Consider the following 22,489-nt stretch of genomic DNA (forward strand, 5'->3'; position numbering starts at 1 on the left):
AGCTACTGTAGGTCAATTCATGCCAGGTCATGCCAGTCCTAATTGGGTTCTACTGGGTTAGGACTACAGTAACTTTAATTTTCTGTGAAATAAATTATATTTTCATTTAGGTTCTTGGACGAATGTGAAAATACTACAAGTTACAGACTGCACCTTTAAGCCATGTTAAAATCAATCAACCAACCATCAGTCAATCACTCATTCTATTTTAGGATGTGGGATATTGGGCTATACATAAAAACTGTAGTGTCTTAAATTATCAACCAACCAGGACTAAAATACTAATAAAATCCATGAGAACAAAACTATAAAAGAGCAAAACTGGCCTTAATAAACTATACAGACTTTAAACATGACTAACTGTCTAATCTGAGGTAAAAAAATGATCTGGCCTTTCTGGGTCATATCAGAGTGATGTGGTGCCAGGGCTAAAGCTTTCACCAGCTGGACCAGCAGGCACACAAACACTGGGGTACCGTTCAGTAGGCACGAAATTAAAGAAAACGCTTTGAAACAGATGGAATATAGCCAATGAGAAAGTCCCTTTTTGTTGTGTGTTTCCAGATGTGTTCTCCTGTTTGTCCCTTCGGAACACAACACCAGGTCAACCCTAGGACACAGAGACCCAACTGAATTTAAATAGAAGCAACCACTGCCGTCCCAAACTGCTTGTAATTTACTAAACTGAGAATGAAACATACTGACAGAAAAACAAACTGGCGGTTTGAACTCTGAAAAGATAATGGCCAAATACCCGTACTTGCGTTCTAAAAAGTAGGCATTTTGGGCATTCAAAAATAGAATGTTTTATAGTATTTGATATTTCGAAAATGTTGTATGATTTAAATGTCTTGATGTCATACTTATTTAGGCTTTTCATGTAGTAGAATAATCTGAACACTATTGAGGAAGAGTCGTCTTGTCAGATCCATGTGTGTTTGACAGCAGTCTATAATTAGCTGAGGTGACAAGCTGAACCCAAATGAACGAATGGCGGGAAACAACACAATTATGCATTAAATGACGCATTCTCAGTATAGGTGAGTCTAGTAAGTTGATATTTGTTGTTTACTGCATACATTTTCACTAAACAGTATGTTCTAAATACTAAATAGTATGATGGACGTATTATGGGCGGTTGGTAGCCTAGCAGTAAAGAAGGGGTGGTGCCAGTAACCGAAAGGTCGCTGGTTTGAATTCCCGAGCTGACTAGGTGAAAAAATCTGGCGAACAAGGCACTTAACCCTAATTGCTCCTGTAAGTCTCTCTGGATAAGAGCGTCAACTAAATGACTATAATGTAAATGTCCCGTACAATAATAAGTACACAGTATGCAGTTTTAGTAAGTAGCCTATAGGCAAGACAGATTTCAGACACGGCCATTGGACCACATGCACTTGTTAAAACAAACAGACAAATACTCCTGAATATATCCACCTCTCAGTCTATTTATTTATTCCCTACTTTATTTTTCTTCTTCTTCTGTTGTCATCTTTTTTCCTTTCTTTCATTCTTCCTTCTTTGAACATTGTTTCTGTGACTTCACAGGTTTAAAAACAAGAGGCCAACAGAATTCAACTGCCTGTGAATTCTTCAGGCTAAGTCCTTCAGACTACACCAACCTTGTCCTGTTCCTCTCTCATCTCCCTTACAATTCCACTATACTGGCTATGAGCCTAGGTAGGGCCTCTGTCTTCCACGGTGCCATTATGGAGCTAAATATCTCATTGGAATTAATCACTTCTGAAAATGTACCAATCCGGTCTTGAAACTCCCCTCACTTGAATGTAACATGACAGGGAAAGGTCTAGTGAGGAAATTAACCGGCTAAAACAGTAGCTCTCTCTTTAAACAGATACAGGAATCAGAACAGATGTTATGGTCAATTCAGTCACACGCACACACATACACGCACACACGCACGCACACGCACACACGGGGCTAGCTACAGTAGCTGCAGCCTATATGGAGAATGAATGTCTCAACTTTGAGTCACACAGGACAAAACCATTCGGAAATAATTACAGTAGGATGTCCATAAAAGTCTGGACAGAGGACTTTCATTCATGATGGGACAGAAATAGTCGTGCTAATGTGTGGTTCTCCCTCGGTTCTAAGCTAAACCGTCCTAATACCACCGTTTTCCACAGGGTCAGAGGAAGTACAGTTAGGTCGGTGAGTCAGTGAGTCAGTGAGTGAGTGAGTCAGTGAGTCAATGAGTGAGTGAGTGAGTGAGTGAGTGAGTGAGTGAGTGAGTGAGTGAGTGAGTGAGTGAGTGAGTGAGTGAGTGAGTGAGTGAGTGAGTGAGTGAGTGAGTGAGTGAGTGAGTGAGTGAGTGAGTGAGTGAGTGAGTGAGTGAGTGAGTGAGTGAGTGAGTGAGTGAGTGAGTGAGTGAGTGAGTGAGTGAGTGAGTGAGTGAGTGAGTGAGTGAGTGAGTGAGTGAGTGAGTGAGTGAGTGAGTGAGTGTGTCAGTGAGTGAGTGTGTCAGTGAGTGAGTGTGTCAGTGAGTGAGTGAGTCAGTCTGACAACTGAGGATGTTTTGTCTGACAACTGAGAGACTTCCTAATATGGATACCATACACATGAGGACATGTACATCCGGACAAAACCTCAGCCCTGTCCGAAAACCACCCCCTACACCTTACAACTATTTGTTATGGTCATTCTCCCCACTCCCTCATCAGTCTTTACTCTGCCTCCACCCCAATGGACATCCATCACTGCTACAGTCCTTATGATGTATATAGTGCTATTTCTATTTCTATTGTTTTTTTATTATTACCATTTCCATTATTTTGGGGCGGCAGGTAGCCTAGTGGTTAGAGGGCCAGTAACTGAAATGTTGCTAGATCGAATCCCTGAGCTGACAAGGTAAAAATCTGTCGTTTTGCCCCTGAACAAGGCAGTTAACCCACTGTTCCTAGGCTGCCATTGTAAATAAGAATGTGTTCTTAACTGACTTGCCTAGTTAAATAATGGTTAGATTAAAAAAAATATATATATATATATACATTTCCCTTAGTCCTAGATGTTGGAGCTCACTGTACCCTGCAATCCCACCTGTAACCCTGAACATGTGACTATTAAACACTCTGAATCTGAACAACAATCACACCTGTAACCCTGAACATGTGACTATTAAACACTCTGAATCTGAACAACAATCACACCTGTAACCCTGAACATGTGACTATTAAACACTCTGAATCTCTGAATCTGCAGATCTGAGGGCTGAATGGAGTGGGTTATTTACTTGTATGTTCTTTCGTTGTGTAGTTCTGCCTCAGGGAACCCCAGCATTCCACACACCACTCTGCTGCTGTTGAGGTTCCAGCCCAGGTCACACACCTGCCTCCATCTCCCAGCATGCTTTACTTCCACCACGCCCTCAGTGATCAGGGCCCGCTTCTTAGTGTGCATCAGGATGGGCCGCAGACGCACCTCCTGGATACGCACCTTGCTGGAATACTGAGGGGGGAGGGGATTTCTTAAAACTTTGCTGTAAAAAAGTTTGATCAAGGACTCTTTCAAATTCAAATGACTTAAGCGAATAAATTCCAACTGGGACAGTAAATATATAGATTGATTGGTTAATTGATTGGTTAATTGATTGGTTAATTGATTGGCATTGGCAGTATCGGTGGTTGATCAGCAAATACCAGACATTAGCAAGTACCAGAGTCATAGAGTTGGTGGTGCCCACTGTAGCTGCTTACCAGGTTGTATAGATGTTGTCTCAGGTTACGTCTACTTTACTACTAGAGGTAGCAGGGATAGAGAGTATAAGGTGCAATGCTACCTACCGGGTTGTAGTGGTGCTGTCTCGGGCTGGGCCTCTCTGGAGGGTGTCCGTTCCCATGATGGGCCTGTCGGGGGTTACTGCGGCTGGCCAGGATGCTTTGCCACTGGGGCGAGACGCTGACATCCGGACGCAGGGCCACTGACTGACCATTACGTGACCCCGTGACCTGGTCCAGTCGTCGCTCCGGACTGCAGACCACGCCAAGGTCCTCAGAGTGCTTGCAATCATTGACACCCCAGCCGTTATGTTTACAGTTTTTCACAGTCTTCTCTGTGCCGTCACAACGCACGTTGTCCATCCAGATAGGACCTGGGGACGGCGGAAACAGGGTTGTTATCGGATATGGACATCAACTTGTCATGGATGGATGGATGGACGGATTAAAGTATTTACTGATTGATTGATTGACTGATTGAATTATCCATACCTTTATTAATTCCTTCACTGATGTAATAATTGATAGCCAAATTTGATAAAAATGTGCCGTAAATATGCCATATACAGTAATAAGTTGCAACTGTGGGACTAGGGAGTCTGTCTCCCCAGCTTCTGTAGGCCTCCAACACCCACGTTTACATCACCAATTACATCACCAAAATAACCCTGCAGTGAATGAGCTGAGCCTGCCACCATCATAAAGATACAAAGAAAACGTATGGGACTTCACTGCACTCCTCATTACAGTCGCTGCCTGGCAGGCTGGCGTGGCAATATACGGCCTGAGAGGAGCATTTGTTTTAGAGTAATGACAGCCTTGCTCTGCCAGCGATGTGCTACACTTGCCTTGTTTTATAGACATGCTTTATTTCCAACTTTAAATTACAATTAAAGGGAAGGGTGAGTGAAGCGACATGGCAGTAGCTAGGCTAGCTGTCTAGCACTGCCATCCTATCCTGGGATAGGCTACTGCTGTTGTGAAATATCTATTTACTAATCATGCCTGCCAGTAAAAGTCAAGTGCTTTAGAAACTGAATGGTTTTGGAACTGAATTTTAGTTAGAATGCAGGCATCCTCTTCACAGAATTGGAAAGATAGGCTTATGGATTAAAGTTCACCCAAATTACTAAATTATATATTGGCTTCCTTCCTTACCATGCTTTGGTTTAGTTTCCCTGGTTCTGTTTCCACATGCTAACGTTTTAGAATTTGTGGCACAAATCCGACAGATCGATATGAGCTTTTTCTGCACATCATGTTCATATTATCTATAACTGACTTTGTTAAGCTTCACATTAAATGTTGGATACTTTCAAATGATTCGGACATGATGTGTGAAAAATGCTAATATCGGTCCAATGACTTGAATGGGATTAGTGCAACAAATGCTAAAACGTTAGCATGTGGAAATAGTGACAGGGAAATTAAAGCATGTATTCCTGTCATATGTTGTCCATAGACTGCTTACAGGGTAATTTTGCAATTTGTGTCATTTTGTAATTTTTGTGAACTATCCCTTTAACATCTGACAGCCATATAAAAAGAATGGAAGCTGACTGTCTTCTTTTAATGTATCTTTCGATTTTAAAGAGTATATTATCTGATAAAGATACATTTTGATCATTGCAAAAATGCAGCAACTGTTCTGGAACACTTACCATCACCCTCTCCATATTTGGCACTATGGGCCCACGTGATGCCGGTCTGAAAGCCCAGCTCGCGGCAAACGACTTTGGCTAGGTTGATATCCACGTCGTCATCACACACCGTCCCCCACGTGCTGTTGTGAAGCACTTCCACGCGACCCTCGTTCAGTCCCCGGGCGAAGTTTCCCGCCAGGCGCACCTTTGAAACCGGAGCGCGCGCGGTCCTGCTGCGTGGTGAGGATGACGACCGTCGGCGGGGTTCCGAAAGCGCAGAGGAGGAGAGGAAGAGGAGGAGGAGCAGAGAACTCAAGCAGATGAGGAAGATGCGAGGCATCATGTCTGTGTATGGAGTGTCGTCTAGGAGATAGAGAGAGAGAGAATTGGGTTAGTAGAGTCATCAACATAATTGACTGAAGGAAATCAGTTGTTTATTAGTTGAGTGGATTTGATAGTATGATCAATCGTATTTTATTGAGAGATAATTTATCCCAGTTCAATATTTGCTACCCTGAATGAAGAGGCATTATTTGGGCTCATAACCAGCAGTGGAATTGTAAGAGAGTGAGAGAGAGATGGCTATCTTCAAACAGGCCATTACTGACATCATCTGGACAGAGTTGGCCTATTCTGTCCTATTCAGAGCTGGGAGACTGGTAGGCTACAGGTAAGTGGACAGGTTAGTCTCTCTCTCTCGCTCTCAAAATACATTTCAACAACATAAAAATTAGCTAAATCCAAAGTTTACAGATACAATGATAGAGGACCTGATAGAAACCAGTCTGATATGAGCAGGATATGATGAAACTCTTTGTAGTTCCAGACATTAAAATCTGAAGTTCAACCAGAGAACTATGATTGTATTTCACATAGACATATAATTAGTCTAGAAATATTTCAGTTCTTAAGTTTTTTCAGCCCCAGATATGTACAAGTATTACCCTGGAGCTATTGAAACATATTTCACCCCAACACAGACATAGAGAGACAGGCAGGCAGGCAGAAGGACGGACAGCATTGCATAATACTATAAATTGACTAAATAACTCCAAAAATGTTTGAGACATTCCCTGTATCCTCAGAAACACATGAGAATACACTAGATCACATTGAGTTGCACAGAAGCCATAACTTTCTTTGTGTAATTACATATCAGAATACAGAATAGAGCTATTATCATACATTATGATAATTACATTTGGAACAAAATTCCGCATTTGAATGAAACGTAATTTTAAAAAATTGATGAGGTTGATGTTAATCAAATCACGTTTATTCTTTAATCAACTAATCCAGAAACAAGCAACCACTCATGTTTAACTACCTGATTATCCCTGTATGAGAAGACACAACCAGATAAAAGCCAACATGTAAACTTAACATAAGTTACCTAGACTAATATATTTCTATTCACATGTGTATTTGAATTATACATCTAAAGCACTGCAAGGTGAATAAAAAGGGAATAAAATGAGAATAAAAGAGCAGGAGGGTGGACTCACCTGTTAGAAAGCTACAGACACAGCAGTGTTACACGTCCCAGACCGGGAGAGGAGAGAGTGACTGAGTGAACAAGTAAGTGTACCTGCTAGATGAGGTCTCTGGTCAATCTTTCTCTTTCTTCTCCTGCCTCCCTCATTCCCTCCCACATTTCTTCTCTCTCTCATGTTTTAAGAATTTTCCTGCTCACTCAGAAATGCTGACACACACACACACAATTGTTTAATTGCATTTTGATTTAACTATAAACATAGTTTTGGATGTGTGTGCATTTTAAATGGTGCTGTTGGGAAATAATGATCTGTTTTCAGATACTCTCTGTGTATAATTTCACTGTTGTACATAATCCCACAAATCTCTTGTACCAATAGAGCTAAAATGTAGTCACATGTAACAAATAAAGTCTCTTCTCACAGCCCACTGTATCTCCTATAAACTCACAGGGAGACAAATCTCACTTGATAAACGGTAAAGTGATGAAACAGTTCAGTTTGTATCCTTGATTTTTCACAATGGATTACATGAATAAAATAACAATCTGCAGTACGGGAGGAGAGTCAGCAGTGGGTGGATCCGAGTAATCTTCCAAACAAAAACATCCAGGTGGAATGACTGTAAATGATGTCCTACGCCTTCTTAATGGGTTCAACTAATGCAAAAGTATTCCATCCTCCATGTCCTGTGTTGACAACATGGTACTGTTGTCTCCACAGGGAGGAGAGATAGGATTCCATCTTAATGTCAAAAACAAGCCAAACATTTTATCACAGAAACATAATGAAATGCTGGGGTAATACCTTTCACATGAAAGAAGAATCAGTGTCTGTCCTTTGAATTTATTAATCAATTTAACCATTCACATAATTCAACATGAGAGTGTATATGTCCTGTACATTCAAGATTGATTATGTGTCATGAATTAATTAATGAATAAATAAATGAGTGAATGAACCTAATCATCAAATCATTCACATTTAGAGTCACATGTTTCTGCTAGTGACACCATCAAATTCTCTTCTCTGATAGGCTGACGGTTGCCTTTACACAACCTCGGTCCAGAATGTTTTACACAACAAGTCTTCGAGGAGGCCAACATTATGTAAGTCTGTGTGTGTGTGTGTGTGTGTGTGTGTGTGTGTGTGTGTGTGTGTGTGTGTGTGTGTGTGTGTGTGTGTTGTGTAAATGCTACCAACAGGAAGTTGCTATGTCAGGAATAGTTCCAAAATGTCAAGTTCCAAGTATCCCAAAGAAGCTGAGTAAACCACAGGGTATATATTTCCTTGTTGAGCCCAACCGCAAACCAGCGTTTTAAAATAGGCCCAGCCTCCTTGTCTCTCTCTCTCTCTCTCTGCTAGTGTAAGGGTGGTAGTCAGAGATGGGAGTATTGATGAGGGTATAGCAGCAGTGAGGAACGTGTGATACGTGAGAGGTGGATTTCTAAGGTCACTTGCCCTCACTTCACTGTTGGACTACCTAAGTGTGGCCCCAACTTCCTGATAAAGCAGGAAGAATAAAAAGCTGTTTGACCCTTTGACTTCAAATTGCAAGGTTTTGATAGATAATTGGAATCACAGCTGTTGTCTTTTATACATTGTAGTAGGCTTATATCTTCTGTATCTAAGACTATGCATGTCGTTTCCAAGGGAGACGTCTCCAGGGGATTGTTCAGTCAATCATCATGTGTCTATACGTTAGGGATTCTTCTGGTCTTCCCCCATAAATTATATATATTTTCTAGAACTAATTTGTATTTTAGCTTTCACCCTTACAATGTATGACGTACAGTATGTCTTTATGGCTTCTATATGTAATACAGCAAGTTAGTCTTTTCTGGGATCAGTTAAGTGTTCAGTAGATCACGGTTGTGTTCATTAGGGCATGCAATGGAAAATGTTTTAAAACTTTTTGCAATGGAAACAAATGTTTTTTGTGTTTCCTATTGGGCATTTCCGATAAGAAGTCCAACAGTCCCTACCTGTTTCAGTAAATGTTCTTCTATTTGGTGCCTATTTGGTCCCTCCTCCAGGTGTCCAGGTTTGTTTGTCTGCTTGTTGGAAAGGTGTTTATTTGATTTCTTACAGAATTAGCCACCTGGAATATTCTGCCCTTCACTGCTGTGTTGATAAAGGTATTTCAGTGCAAGCACAAACCTCAGAGCTCCATTTTGAGAAGGACAGGGTGTATTCATAGGATTCATATTCTCATCGGCGATGACCGTAAATTCACAGGTAGACACAGATGGCATGGCTCTACAGATTTCTAAAATATTTATAAAACAGATATGTTTTCATATAAATTTCACACATAAAACGTTTGTTTCCATTGTAAAACGTTTTAAGACATTTTCCATTGCGTGCCCTAATGAACACAACCGTGATCTACTGAACACTGAACAAAAATATAAATGGAAAATGTAAATTGATGGTCCCTTGTTTCATGAGCTGAAATAAAAGATCCCAGAAAGTTTCTATACGCACAAAAAGCTTATTTCTCTCAAATTATTTGCACAAATGTTTACATCCCTATTAGTAAGCATTTCTCCTTTATCAAGATAACCCATCCACCTGACAGGTGTGGAATATAAAGAAGCTGATTAAACAGCATGATCATTACACAGGTGCACCTTGTGCTGGGACAATAAAAGGCCACTAAAATGTGCAATTTTGTCACACAACACAATGCCACAGATGTCTCAAGTTTTGAGAGAGCATGCAATTGGCATGCTGACTGCAGGAATGTCCACCAGAGCTGTTGCCAGAGAATTGAATGTTCATTTCTCTACCATAAGCCGCCTCCAATGTAATTTTAGAGAATTTGGCAGTACGTCCAAACGGCCTCACAACCACAAACCACATGTATGGTGTTGTGTGGGTGAGCGGTTTGCTGATGTCAACATTGTGAACAGAGTGCCCCATGGTGGCTGTAGGGTTATGGTATGGGCTACAGACAATGAACACAATTGCATTTTATAGATGGCAATTTCATTGCACAAAAATACTGTGACGAGATCCTGAGGCCCATTTTTTTTTTTTATGTATCTGTGACTAACAGATGCATATCTGTATCCTAATCATTTGAAATCCATAGATTAGGGCCTTATGAATGTATTTCAACTAACTGATTTCCTCATATGAACTGTAACTCAGTAAAAATCTATGAAATTGTTGCATGTTGAGTTTATATTTTTGTTCAGTATATTTTTGATTCCGTTTTAGTTGATGTGTGTGTGTGTGTGTGTGTGTGTGTGTGTGTGTGTGTGTGTGTGTGTGTGTGTGTGTGTGTGTGTGTGTCAAAGATAAAAACTCAGTGGTTAGGATGTGTGGTGGAGGATGGATGCAGCAGGGAGAATGTGTAACCACTAACCAGGGGGAGAAAGATAAACGTAGATTACAGTAATATTGAATGCGTGGGAAAAAAATCAACTGCAAACCCTCATTGTAAGACCACATGCCGCCTAGTGTAGGGTGTGTGTGTGTGCACGTGCCTGCCTGCATGCATGTCCCTGTGACTGTGTGAATCTAGATCTAGCAATCTAGTTGTTTGTGCCAGCCAGGCAGCCCGGGACAGGGTGTGTGAGACTGGATGCTTGAGTGGCGGTCCCTCCCTGCGTGGCTGGTAAACCAACACCGGAATAACGTAGCAGCAGTGGTGGAAAAAGTACTAAATTGTCATACTTGAATAAAAGTAAAGATATCTTAATAGAAAAGTAAAGTAAAGTGCAGATACCCCCAAAAGCTACATTAGTACTTTACACCACTGTGTAGCAGGCGTAGAAGAGTTCACACTTCTGTTATTCAGGGTAAACAGAAGTTAGGTTTAAAATATTATATCTCTGAAAACCACTGGAAGAACAGGCCCCTGTCAGAGAGATCACACTGGAAGAACAGGCCCCTGTCAGAGAGATCACACTGGAAGAACAGGCCCCTGTCAGAGAGATCACACTGGAAGAACAGGCCCCTGTCAGAGAGGTAACACTGGAAGAACAGGCCCCTGTCAGAGAGATCCCACTGGAAGAACAGGTGCCTGTCAGAGAGATCACACTGGAAGAACAGGCCCCTATCAGAGAGATAACACTGGATGGATGACACAGGACAAAAGAAGGGAAAGCAGCCAAAAATACATGACCGGGACACCCAACGCAAGGCTGCGAGAGATCACACTGGACGACACAGAGCAACGGGGACTCAGGGCAGTTCGTATTACTCTGTATGTTAATCTGCGACACTACCTTTCGTATTATATATGACGTTACGTTAGGTTACATTATGAATGGAATAGCGGTCGTAAAATGTCATAAGATTTATAGGATGTATAGTGTCATATGTCTTACCTAGTCGCAAAATAGCTTACAAATTGGATAAATAACTTATGATACATTTTGGAGGACGTATGGTATTATACATCTTTCTCTGATACCAGGTTGCTTGTTGCGCTGTGACAACAAAGGAAAATTACAGGAAGAATTTATGTTAGCAGTTAAGGGAACTAACAACAATGGTTAGGATAATTTACATTAAAGGTTAGAACTTCAATGACAAAGGTTAGGTCATTTAGGTAGCAAGTTAGGTGAATTGGGTTAAGTTTAGAATTAAGCGTTAGGGTTATCTAAAATGCTACCGTTGTTGCCGACGTGACTCGAACATGCAACCTTTGGATTGCTAGACGGTCACAGATTACGCCCACCCATCCTCCCCGACCATCCTCCCTACTTTCGTCTCTGTCTAAAGTAACTAGACCATTAGTAGGTATCATACATCTTGGAGGTGCTCAGAAATACGTAAGAGGAGAGAGAGAAGAGAGAGAAGAGAGAGAGAGAGAGAGAGAGAGAGAGAGAGAGAGAGAAACATCTGTGAAGACAAAGAGGAACTGACTGTGTGAGCAGTGTATGTGTAGCTAATGTGCCTGACCTACTGATTGGAAGAGGAGGTTGAAGAGTGTGTGTGTGAGAGTGAGAAAGAGTGAGCGAGAGACACAGTCTTTAAGAGTATAGTTGCTGTGGCTGAGCTCTCTCGCCATCTCCACCTCTCTAATTACGCAGCCCGGCCCTGCTCTGCCCTTAGCCACAATCAGCCAAGGCAGGCCAGAAATACATGCTCTCGTGCTCTTTCAGATACACGAAAGCATGCACACGCACACCTTTGTTTAAACATTTTTGGAATTAGGGCATGCAGTTGATTTCCCCCATGCTTTTAACAATACTGTAATCTGTATGTCTATCCTTCTCCACCTGGTTAGTGGTTACATTCTCCTTACTGCATCCACCGCACATACTAACCACAATAAACTATTATCTGTTACAAACACACACACGCACACACAATCCATCCTCCATCACGCATACTAACCACCGTACGCTTTTATCTTGCTTACATACATACACAATCCTCCATCGTTTCCTCTCAGCTTCCTTCTGTGTGTGATGATAGGGCCACCATATAGCCCATCTGATCAGCAGCAGCTCTGAGTTAGGCTAGTGAGTGTCACAGGAGTGACTTAAACCAAAATGTCAATGCCTTTTCTGGAAAACTAAATACACAAGGTATATATAAACGCTCACTCTCCCTTCAGTTTGTGTGGAGTTTAGTACTAATAGATTATACTACGCCCCCTGGTGTTAAGCAAGCTAAACCACACTCTGCGAACATAAAATAAACTCAGCAAAAAAAGAAACGTCAACTGTCAGCTGCGTTTATTTTCAGCAAACTTAACGTATAAATATTTGTATGAACATAACAAGATTCAACAACTGAGACATAAACTGAAGAAGTTCCACAGACATGTGACTAACAGAAATATAATAATGTGTCCCTGAAAAAAGGAGGGGGGTCAAAATCAAAAGTAACAGTCAGTATCTGGTGTGGCCACCAGTTGCATTAAGTTCTGCAGTGCATCTCCTCCTCATGGACTGCTCCAGATTTTCCAGTTCTTGCTGTGAGATGTTACCCCACTCTTCCACCAAGGCACCTGCATGTTCATTTCTGGGGGGAATGGCCCAAGCCCTCACCCTCCGATCCAACAGGTCCCAGACGTGCTCAATGGGATTGAGATCCGGGCTCTTCGCTGGCCATGGCAGAACACTGACATTCCTGTTTTGCAGGAAATCACGCACAGAACGAGCAATATGGCTGGTGGCAGTCATGCTGGAGGGTCATGTCATGATGACCCTGCAGGAAGGGTACCACATGAGGGAGGAGTCTTCCCTGTAACGCACAGTGTTGAGATTGACTGCAATGACAACAAGCTCAGTCCGATGATGCTGTGACACACCATGACGGACCCTCCACCTCCAAATCGATCCCACTCCAGAGTACAGGCCTCGGTATAATGCTCATTCCTCCGACCATCACCCCTGGTGAGACAAAACCGCAACTCGTCAAGTGAAGAGCACTTTTTGCCAGTCCTGTCTGGTCCAGCGACAGTGGGTTTGTGCCCATAGGCGGCGTTGTTGCCGGTGATGTCTGGTGAGGACCTGCCTTACAACAGGCCTACAAGCCCTCAGTCCAGCCTCTCTCAGCCTATTGCGGACAGTCTGAGCACTGATGGAGGGATTGTGCGTTCCTGGTGTAACTCGGGCAGTTGTTGTTATCATCCTGTACCTGTCCCACAGGTGTGATGTTCGGATGTACCGATCCTGTACAGGTGTTGTTACATGTGGTCTGCCATTGCGAGGATGATCAGCTGTCCGTCCTGTCTCCCTGTAGTGCTGTCTTATGAGTCTCACAGTACGGACAATACAATTTATTGCCCTGGCCACATCTGCAGTCCTCATGCCTCCTTGCAGCATGCCTAAGGCATCTAACGCAGATGAGCAGGGACCCTGGGCATCTTTCTTTTGGTGTTTTTCAGTCAGTAGAAAGGCCTCTTTAGTGTCCTAAGTTTTCATAACTGTGACCTTAATTGCCTACCGTTAGTATCTTTACGACCGCTCCCCAAGTGCATGTTCATTATTTGTTTACGGTTCATTGAACAAGCATGGGAAACAGTGTTTAAACCCTTTACAATGAAGATCTGTGAAGTTATTTGGATTTTTTACGAATTATCTTTGAAAGACAAGGTCCTGAAAAAGGGAATTTTTTTGGGCTGATTTTACTTCTAACCCACTATAATCAGTCATCTGTGTGTTTACTATAAGCTGTAAGACTGCAGTTGAAGAGTTCGTTGACAGCCTCCTCACAGTCTTTATCCATCTTCAGCACCTGTTGCATGGCTTTCTCCACCTCACTGTACCTCTCCACACAGACAAGCACACTTACCTTCAGTGGTCTGCATAACCATATTTTATATAGTTGATAAATAACCACAAGTGCAGAATATGTACCAGAATAGGACAGTTGTGCAGTGCCATGAATACAGTGAATAGAATAGGGAGTGTACTTGTGTGAGGAGGATGACTCCACTGGTTAACATACAGTGTATAGAATAGGTGTGTACTTGTGTGAGGAGGATGACTCCACTGGTTAACATACAGTGAATAGAATAGGGTGTGTACTTGTGTGAGGAGGATGACTCCACTGGTTAACATACAGTGTATAGAATAGGTGTGTACTTGTGTGAGGAGGATGACTCCACTGGTTAACATACAGTGAATAGAATAGGGTGTGTACTTGTGTGAGGAGGATGACTCCACTGGTTAACATACAGTGTATAGAATAGGTGTGTACTTGTGTGAGGAGGATGACTCCACTGGTTAACATACAGTGAATAGAATAGGGTGTGTACTTGTGTGAGGAGGATGACTCCACTGGTTAACATACAGTGAATAGAATAGGGTGTGTACTTATGTGAGAAGGATGACTCCACTGGTTAACATACAGTGAATAGAATAGGGTGTGTACTTATGTGAGGAGGATGACTCCACTGGTTAACATACAGTGAATATAATAGGGTGTGTACTTATGTGAGGAGGATGACTCCCCTGGTTAACATACAGTGTATAGAATAGAGTGTGTACTTATGTGAGGAGGATGACTCCACTGGTTAACATACAGTGAATAGAATAGGGTGTGTACTTATGTGAGGAGGATGACTCCACTGGTTAACATACAGTGAATAGAATAGGGTGTGTACTTATGTGAGGAGGATGACTCCACTGGTTCACATACAGTGAATAGAATAGGGTGTGTACTTGTGTGAGGAGGATGACTCCACTGGTTAACATACAGTGAATAGAATAGGGTGTGTACTTATGTGAGGAGGATGACTCCACTGGTTAACATACAATGCATAGAATAGGGTGTGTACTTATGTGAGGAGGATGACTCCACTGGTTAACATACAGTGAATAGAATAGGGTGTGTACTTGTGTGAAGAGGATGACTCCACTGGTTAACATACAGTGAATAGAATAGGGTGTGTACTTGTGTGAGGAGGATGACTCCACTGGTTAACATACAGTGAATAGAATAGGGTGTGTACTTATGTGAGGAGGATGACTCCACTGGTTAACATACAGTGAATAGAATAGGGTGTGTACTTATGTGAGGAGGATGACTCCACTGGTTAACATACAGTGAATAGAATAGGGTGTGTACTTATGTGAGGAGGATGACTCCACTGGTTAACATACAGTGTATAGAATAGGGTGTGTACTTATGTGAGGAGGATGACTCCACTGGTTAACATACAGTGAATAGAATAGGGGGTGTACTTATGTGAGGAGGATGACTCCACTGGTTAACATACAGTGAATAGAATAGGGGGTGTACTTATGTGAGGAGGATGACTCCCCTGGTTAACATACAGTGAATAGAATAGGGTGTGTACTTATGTGAGGAGGATGACTCCACTGGTTAACATACAGTGAATAGAATAGGGTGTGTACTTGTGTGAGGAGGATGACTCCACTGGTTAACATACAGTGAATAGAATAGGGTGTGTACTTGTGTGAGGAGGATGACTCCACTGGTTAACATACAGTGAATAGAATAGGGTGTGTACTTGTGTGAGGAGGATGACTCCACTGGTTAACATACAGTGAATAGAATAGGGGGTGTACTTGTGTGAGGAGGATGACTCCACTGGTTAACATACAGTGAATAGAATAGGGTGTGTACTTATGTGAGGAGGATGACTCCACTGGTTAACATACAGTGAATAGAATAGGGTGTGTACTTATGTGAGGAGGATGACTCCACTGGCTAACATACAGTGAATAGAATAGGGTGTGTACTTATGTGAGGATGACTCCACTGGTTAACATACAGTGAAAAGAATAGGGTGTGTACTTAATAAGGAGGATGACTCCACTGGTTAACATACAGTGAATAGAATAGGGTGTGTACTTATGTGAGGAGGATGACTCCCCTGGTTAACATACAGTGAATAGAATAGGGTGTGTACTTGTGTGAGGAGGATGACTCCACTGGTTAACATACAGTGAATAGAATAGGGGGTGTACTTATGTGAGGAGGATGACTCCACTGGTTAACATACAGTGAATAGAATAGGGGGTGTACTTATGTGAGGAGGATGACTCCACTGGTTAACATTGTCACAAGCCGGCTCATAGCCTGTGACAAAAATGAGGGGACGCAAACAACAGGTATAGGCCAATTAAAAAAGGTTCTTTATTCTACAACAAACTATTAACTTAAACTAAGAAAAAGGAATGAGGTGTGGAAGTATCATAATGTAAGGTGTATGTAAAGTGCATGGATGCGTGAATATGTGTGTGTGAACATGACTGAATGAAAACTAGGCAAACCGACAAAGGAACAAACAAATCATGAGCATACCTGGAGGAGCAGAGAGAGAGAGAGAGGTGATTAGTAAGCAGTTTTATACCCTGAGCCCAGGTGGCTCCAATCACTAACGACCCTCCTCTGCCTGCAGGAGGAACCGCCCCCTGCACTGCAGAGGAGGAGCCGTGACACCCCCCTCCTTAAAATGAGGGTCCCACCCTCAACCCAACTTCCTCCAACATATTCAAAATAATTCAAATTTCCCAAAAAACAAATAAACAACAAAAATACCAATCCCGGCTCCTAGCAGTAGCCCCGTGTCCCCCAGCTGACTGTCCGCCCCTCAAACTCAGCAGCCTTGGTACCTGAGGAGCAATTTAAGAGGAAAGAGGCGCAGACAGCCCGTAGGGGTCAGCAGAGAAAAGATACAAGCTAGGTTAAAGGAGCACGGGACAGAGCATCAGCAATAATATTATCCTTACCACTAATGTGCCTAATATCAAGGTTGAATGGTTGCAAGAACAAAGCCCAACGCATCAGGCGCTGGTTGGGGTTTTGCAGGGACCTCAGAAAAACAAGTGGGTTGTGGTCAGTGAACACAGTTAAAGGGGTCAAACCAGAACCAACATAGACCTCGAAGTGCTGTAAAGCCCAAATGAGACTTAAAGCCTCCTTTTCAATTACAGAATAGTTTTTCTGATACTTATTAAATTTTCGGGAGAAGAAACTGACTGGACACTCAACCTTGTCGTCATTCTCCTGGAGAAGCACAGCCCCAGCACCGATTTGACTGGCGTCTACCTGCAATTTGAAAGGTTTCCCAAAATTTGGTGCTGCCAACACAGGTGCCAAACACAAAAGAGTCTTAACTGCATCAAATGCCTCTTGACACTGGGTGGACCAGATAAATTCAGCCTTGGCCTTCAACAGATTGGTCAGTGGGGACACTACTACCGAAAAGTTTTTACAAAAAGCACGGTAGTACCCCGCCATTCCCAGGAAGCGCATCAGTTCTTTCTTTGTGGAGGGCTGTGGGAACTGCTTCACAGCCTGAACCTTGGCTTCCACGGGACAGACAAATCCCTGACCAACAACCTTGCCTAGGTATGTGACTGTAGCTTTGGCAAACTCACATTTTGCCAAATGAATAGTCAACCTGGCCCACACCAGTCTTTCAAACAGGCCTTGCACTCTCCGAACATGCTCCTCCCAGGAGTCTGAGTAGACGACCACGTCGTCCAAATACACGGCACACCCTTCCAGACCTGAGACCACCCGATTCATTAGCCTCTGGAAGGTGGCTGGAGCATTCCGCAAGCCGAAAGGCTTCACTTTATAAGAGAACAAACCAGATGGAGTTATAAAGGCAGCAATCTCACAAGCTCTTTTGGTAAGGGGTACTTGCCAATATCCCTTTAAAAGATCAAATTTGCTAACATACTTTGCTGACCCAACTTGATCAATACAGTCCTCCATCCTAGGAAGAGGGTAAAGGTCTGCTTTAGTAACATTGTTAACTTTTCTATAATCAGTGCAAGGTCTGAAAGTAGAATCAGACTTTTTGACCAATAGACAGGGTGAAGCCCAATTTGAACAACATGGCTCCGCAATACCATTGTCCAACATATACTGCACCTCTGTTTCCAGTTTCAATCTCTTCTCCTCAGACACACGATAAAATCTCTGTTTGATAGGCTTAGCATCTCCGATGTCTATATCATGTTCAATTAAGTGGGTTTGCGATGGAGTGTCAGAAAACAAAACAGGGTAGTTTCTAATAAGAGCTACCAATTCATCACGTTTCTCAGAGTCTAAATGATCTACCAAAACCCCAAGGTTTTGCAAAGTCTGGGAGTTTTTCAACCGTCCTTGTAAGACCTCATCCGAAACTTTAACTTCCTCTTCTCCCCCCTCCACCAAATTAAAGCCACAAGATGCAGGGACTGGGGCAGCAGTCAACACTGACCTCACTGCTGGAGTGCCTTCAACTTTGCTTAGATCACGGGAGTGATAACATTTTAACAGGTTCACATGGCATAATTTAGAGGACTTCCTATGACTAGGGGTTTCAATAAGATAGTTCAAATCTGACACTTTACGCAACACAGTGAAAGGACCACAGTATTTTGCCTGAAAAGGTGAACTTACAAGAGGCAGAAGAGCAAGTACCCGATCACCAGGACTAAACTCACGCAGCTCAGCCTGTCTGTCATATTTCAGTTTCATTTTCCGTTGAGAACATTTGAGTTTTTCTTTCGCTAGTTCACCAGCCCTATACAACTTCAACCTAAAACCATTTACATAGTCAATAAGGTTCCGAGGTGGTTCCTCAGGCAAACAACCATCCTGCAACACTGCTAAAGGCCCACGCACCTTATGACCAAACACTAAGTCATTTGGGCTAAACCCTGTGCTTTCCTGCACTACTTCACGAGCAGCTAGTAACAGCCAAGGTAACCCCTCCTCCCAGTCGGCAGACAGTTCTGTACAATATGCACGAAGCAAGGATTTTAAAGTTTGATGAAAACGTTCCAAAGCTCCCTGGCTCTGGGCATGGAACGCAGTAGACTTGTTGTGTTTAACTTTAAGCTGTTTGAGAACCTGAGCAAATAAATGGGATGTAAAGTTAGACCCCTGATCTGACTGGATGGTTTTTGGAATCCCAAATGTTGAAATAAATTGAGTTAACGCTTTAACTACTGATTTTGAAGTTATGGTACGCAAGGAAAAAGCTGCCGGATATCTGGTTGCTTGACACATAAGTTAATAAGTAGCTATGACCTGACTTGGACCTTGGTAATGGCCCAACACAATCGATAATAAGATGCTCAAAAGGTTGCCCTACGGCTGGTATTGGATACAACGGTGCAGGCTTTACAACCTGATTTGGCTTGCTTGTGCGCTGACACGTATCACAAGTTTTAATAAACTGAGATACATCCCGCTTTAAACGTGGCCAGAAAAAATAACGAAGTATGCGATCATAAGTTTTACGAACACCCATATGACCTGCCACATCACCATGTGAAGTTTGCAACACTTTATTTCGCAAGGTAGTTGGTACAACTATTTGAAAGACTGGTTCTCCTAGACCCTGATCATAGTGTGGAACCCATTTCCTGACCAACAGCCCATCAAGAAGAAAATAACACTGAGCACTATTCCTCACCACTGAATCAGGAACCACTTTATCAAACAGATCAGCTAAAGTAGTATCGGCCTTTTGCTCAGTCATCAATGAATCTCTAGAACTAGTCAACTGTTCTGTCTGGAGTTTGACTGGCAACTCAAGACTTTCTGGCTTACTCTCAATCTCCTTACGAGAGGCTGCGCGGGTAACCGCACAAACTGGAAATACCTCAGGAGACCCACAGTTCTGATCCGGAGATTCCCTTGCAGGGGACACTGAAGGTTGCTTCTTACAGATGTTTAATTTGCCATCTGCCCACACCTTACTACCTGCCAAGTCATTCCCCAAAATCATGTGCACTCCCTCTACTGGCAACTGAGGTCTAACCCCAACATCTACATCACCCTCTACCAGACCACATTTTAGGGTAACTTCATGTAAAGGACAAGAGAATGGAACTAAACCCATACCACATACCATTACACAACGGCCAGTATCAGACTCTTTAGAGAACGGCAAAACAGATTCCAGAATAAAAGAATCTAAAGCTCCAGTGTCTCTTAGGATCTTGATTTTAACATTCTGGTTGCCATCTACCAGGGACACTACACCATCTGAAATAAAGGCTGAAAAATCACAGCGGGAAAACTGAGAATCAAACTCAACTAGTGGCTGAAACAGCTCACCCTGGTGGTCAGAGGCTGTAACAGGAGCTGCCATCATAGCAGGTTTAACTTGACCTGACTGTTTTGAATGAAGCCGAGGACAATCTTTCTTCCAATGTCCTTCAACTAAACAGTAGCGACAGGTATTAGCATTAACCGGTGCTTTAAGTCCTCCAGACCCAAACTTCTGCTGAGGCCTTTGGAAAGAAGCCCCCAAAAAAGGTGACCTACTATTCCTAGGAGTAAAGTTATTCTTATGGTACATGTCACTGTTTGACTCAAAATGGCTTTTATGTGTTAGCCTGTACTCATCTGCAAGGATTGCTGCATCACTTGGAGACTTAACTTTACGTTCATTCATGTATGTAGCAACCTGGTCAGAAACAGAATTTTTGAACTGTTCTAACACAATCAAATTAGACAGACCCTCAAAAGTACTAACTTCAGAAGCTGTACACCAACGATTAAATGCAGAAGTCAAATCACAAACAAACTCAGAATAGGTTTGTGAATCTAACTTTTTCCTGTAACGAAAACGTTGACGATATGCCTCTGGCACAAGCTCGTAGACCTTCAGAACTGCTGATTTAACTTTAGCATAAACTTTACTGTCAGCTACACTCAGTGCTGCAAAAGCCTCACGTGCTTTACCTGTAAGTACACATTGCAACAACATAGTCATGTCCAAATCTGACCAAGCTCTAGCTTCCGCAATACGCTCAAATAAAGTAAAGTATGTGTCTGGATCTGACTCATCAAATTTAGGCAACAAACGAAGATTCTGTGAAACATCAAACTGTGGTAGTCTTTCCGGTCTATTAGCATTTCTCAATCGCTCTATCTCTAATTGCATTTGCAACAGTTCCCTCTGCTGCTCAAAAGTTAATGAAGGGCTAGACTGAAAACTTGCACCCTCACTACTAGCAGACTGACCGCCAAAAACACCCATTTCCCTAAGACCCTGCTTTAAGCTAGTTTTAACAGTCTCTTTAATTTTTATTTTATTTTTTATCAACAATCTCAATCTGATAATGTTCAGCAATTTCAATTAACTGCTCCTTAGTACACAACTCTAAGGCTACCTCTGAAGGAGCTTGAAAAAAACTACTCAAAATGGAAGACATTTTCCTCAACCAATACAACTATTACAAATGCTCAAAAAAAACACAACTCACCTGCTGTCAATCTGGGTTCAAGGACAGGAGCCACACCCCACTATCCTCCAAAACTACTAACTAACTGGCCCTGGTCTTCGTGCAGTCACATGTGGTGGGGTTTTATGCACACAAAACCAGTGGAGTGGAAAAGACAACCAGAAACTGGCGGCCCTCCCATAACCACGGAGGTGCTCCCGAGCCGATGTAGGGGAAAAGGGAAAGGGATGCTCTACCCACGTTCACTGCCACCTAAAACAAAAACACCACAAGCCTCCTATGGACACTTGCTGATATGCCTGAACAGGAGAGGACTCCCACCTGAACAAAACCCAGAAAAACACAGAGTGAATTGCTTAGCTACCAAGCTAACTGAACCAAAAGAACACATGGCTCTCAACTCTCTCTTAAACAAAAATTGGCCCAACCAAAACATCCACTCAAACAAAAAAACATTTGGCAAACTAAACTAAACTAACCCAAGTTAACTACAATCCCGGATGAGCCCCCACTTGTCACAAGCCGGCTCATAGCCTGTGACAAAAATGAGGGGACGCAAACAACAGGTATAGGCCAATTAAAAAAGGTTCTTTATTCTACAACAAACTATTAACTTAAACTAAGAAAAAGGAATGAGGTGTGGAAGTATCATAATGTAAGGTGTATGTAAAGTGCATGGATGCGTGAATATGTGTGTGTGAACATGACTGAATGAAAACTAGGCAAAACGACAAAGGAACAAACAAATCATGAGCATACCTGGAGGAGCAGAGAGAGAGAGAGAGAGGTGATTAGTAAGCAGTTTTATACCCTGAGCCCAGGTGGCTCCAATCACTAACGACCCTCCTCTGCCTGCAGGAGGAACCGCCCCCTGCACTGCAGAGGAGGAGCCGTGACAACATACAGTGAATAGAATAGGGGGTGTACTTATGTGAGGAGGATGACTCCACTGGTTAACATACAGTGTATAGAATAGG

At 42.5% G+C, this 22,489-nt stretch overlaps 1 protein-coding gene across 1 annotated transcript in view; it reads right to left on the reverse strand.

Moving 5' to 3' along the window:
- LOC120017820 (lysyl oxidase homolog 4-like) overlaps positions 1-20,413 on the reverse strand; it is a 56,567-nt gene extending 36,154 nt beyond the window's left edge. The window contains exons 1-6 of the mRNA XM_038960789.1: positions 20,380-20,413; positions 17,549-17,894; positions 10,758-10,939; positions 5,399-5,743; positions 3,804-4,111; positions 3,254-3,468 (exon numbers count right to left, since the gene is read on the reverse strand). Coding sequence (XP_038816717.1) covers positions 3,254-3,468; positions 3,804-4,111; positions 5,399-5,743; positions 10,758-10,939; positions 17,549-17,894; positions 20,380-20,413 — 1,430 coding nt within the window. The remainder of the gene's footprint in view (positions 1-3,253; positions 3,469-3,803; positions 4,112-5,398; positions 5,744-10,757; positions 10,940-17,548; positions 17,895-20,379) is intronic.
- Between the last annotated feature and the right edge of the window lie 2,076 nt (positions 20,414-22,489).

This window comes from Salvelinus namaycush, chromosome 22 (genome assembly GCF_016432855.1).
Source record: "Salvelinus namaycush isolate Seneca chromosome 22, SaNama_1.0, whole genome shotgun sequence".
Taxonomy (NCBI): Eukaryota; Metazoa; Chordata; class Actinopteri; order Salmoniformes; family Salmonidae; genus Salvelinus; species Salvelinus namaycush.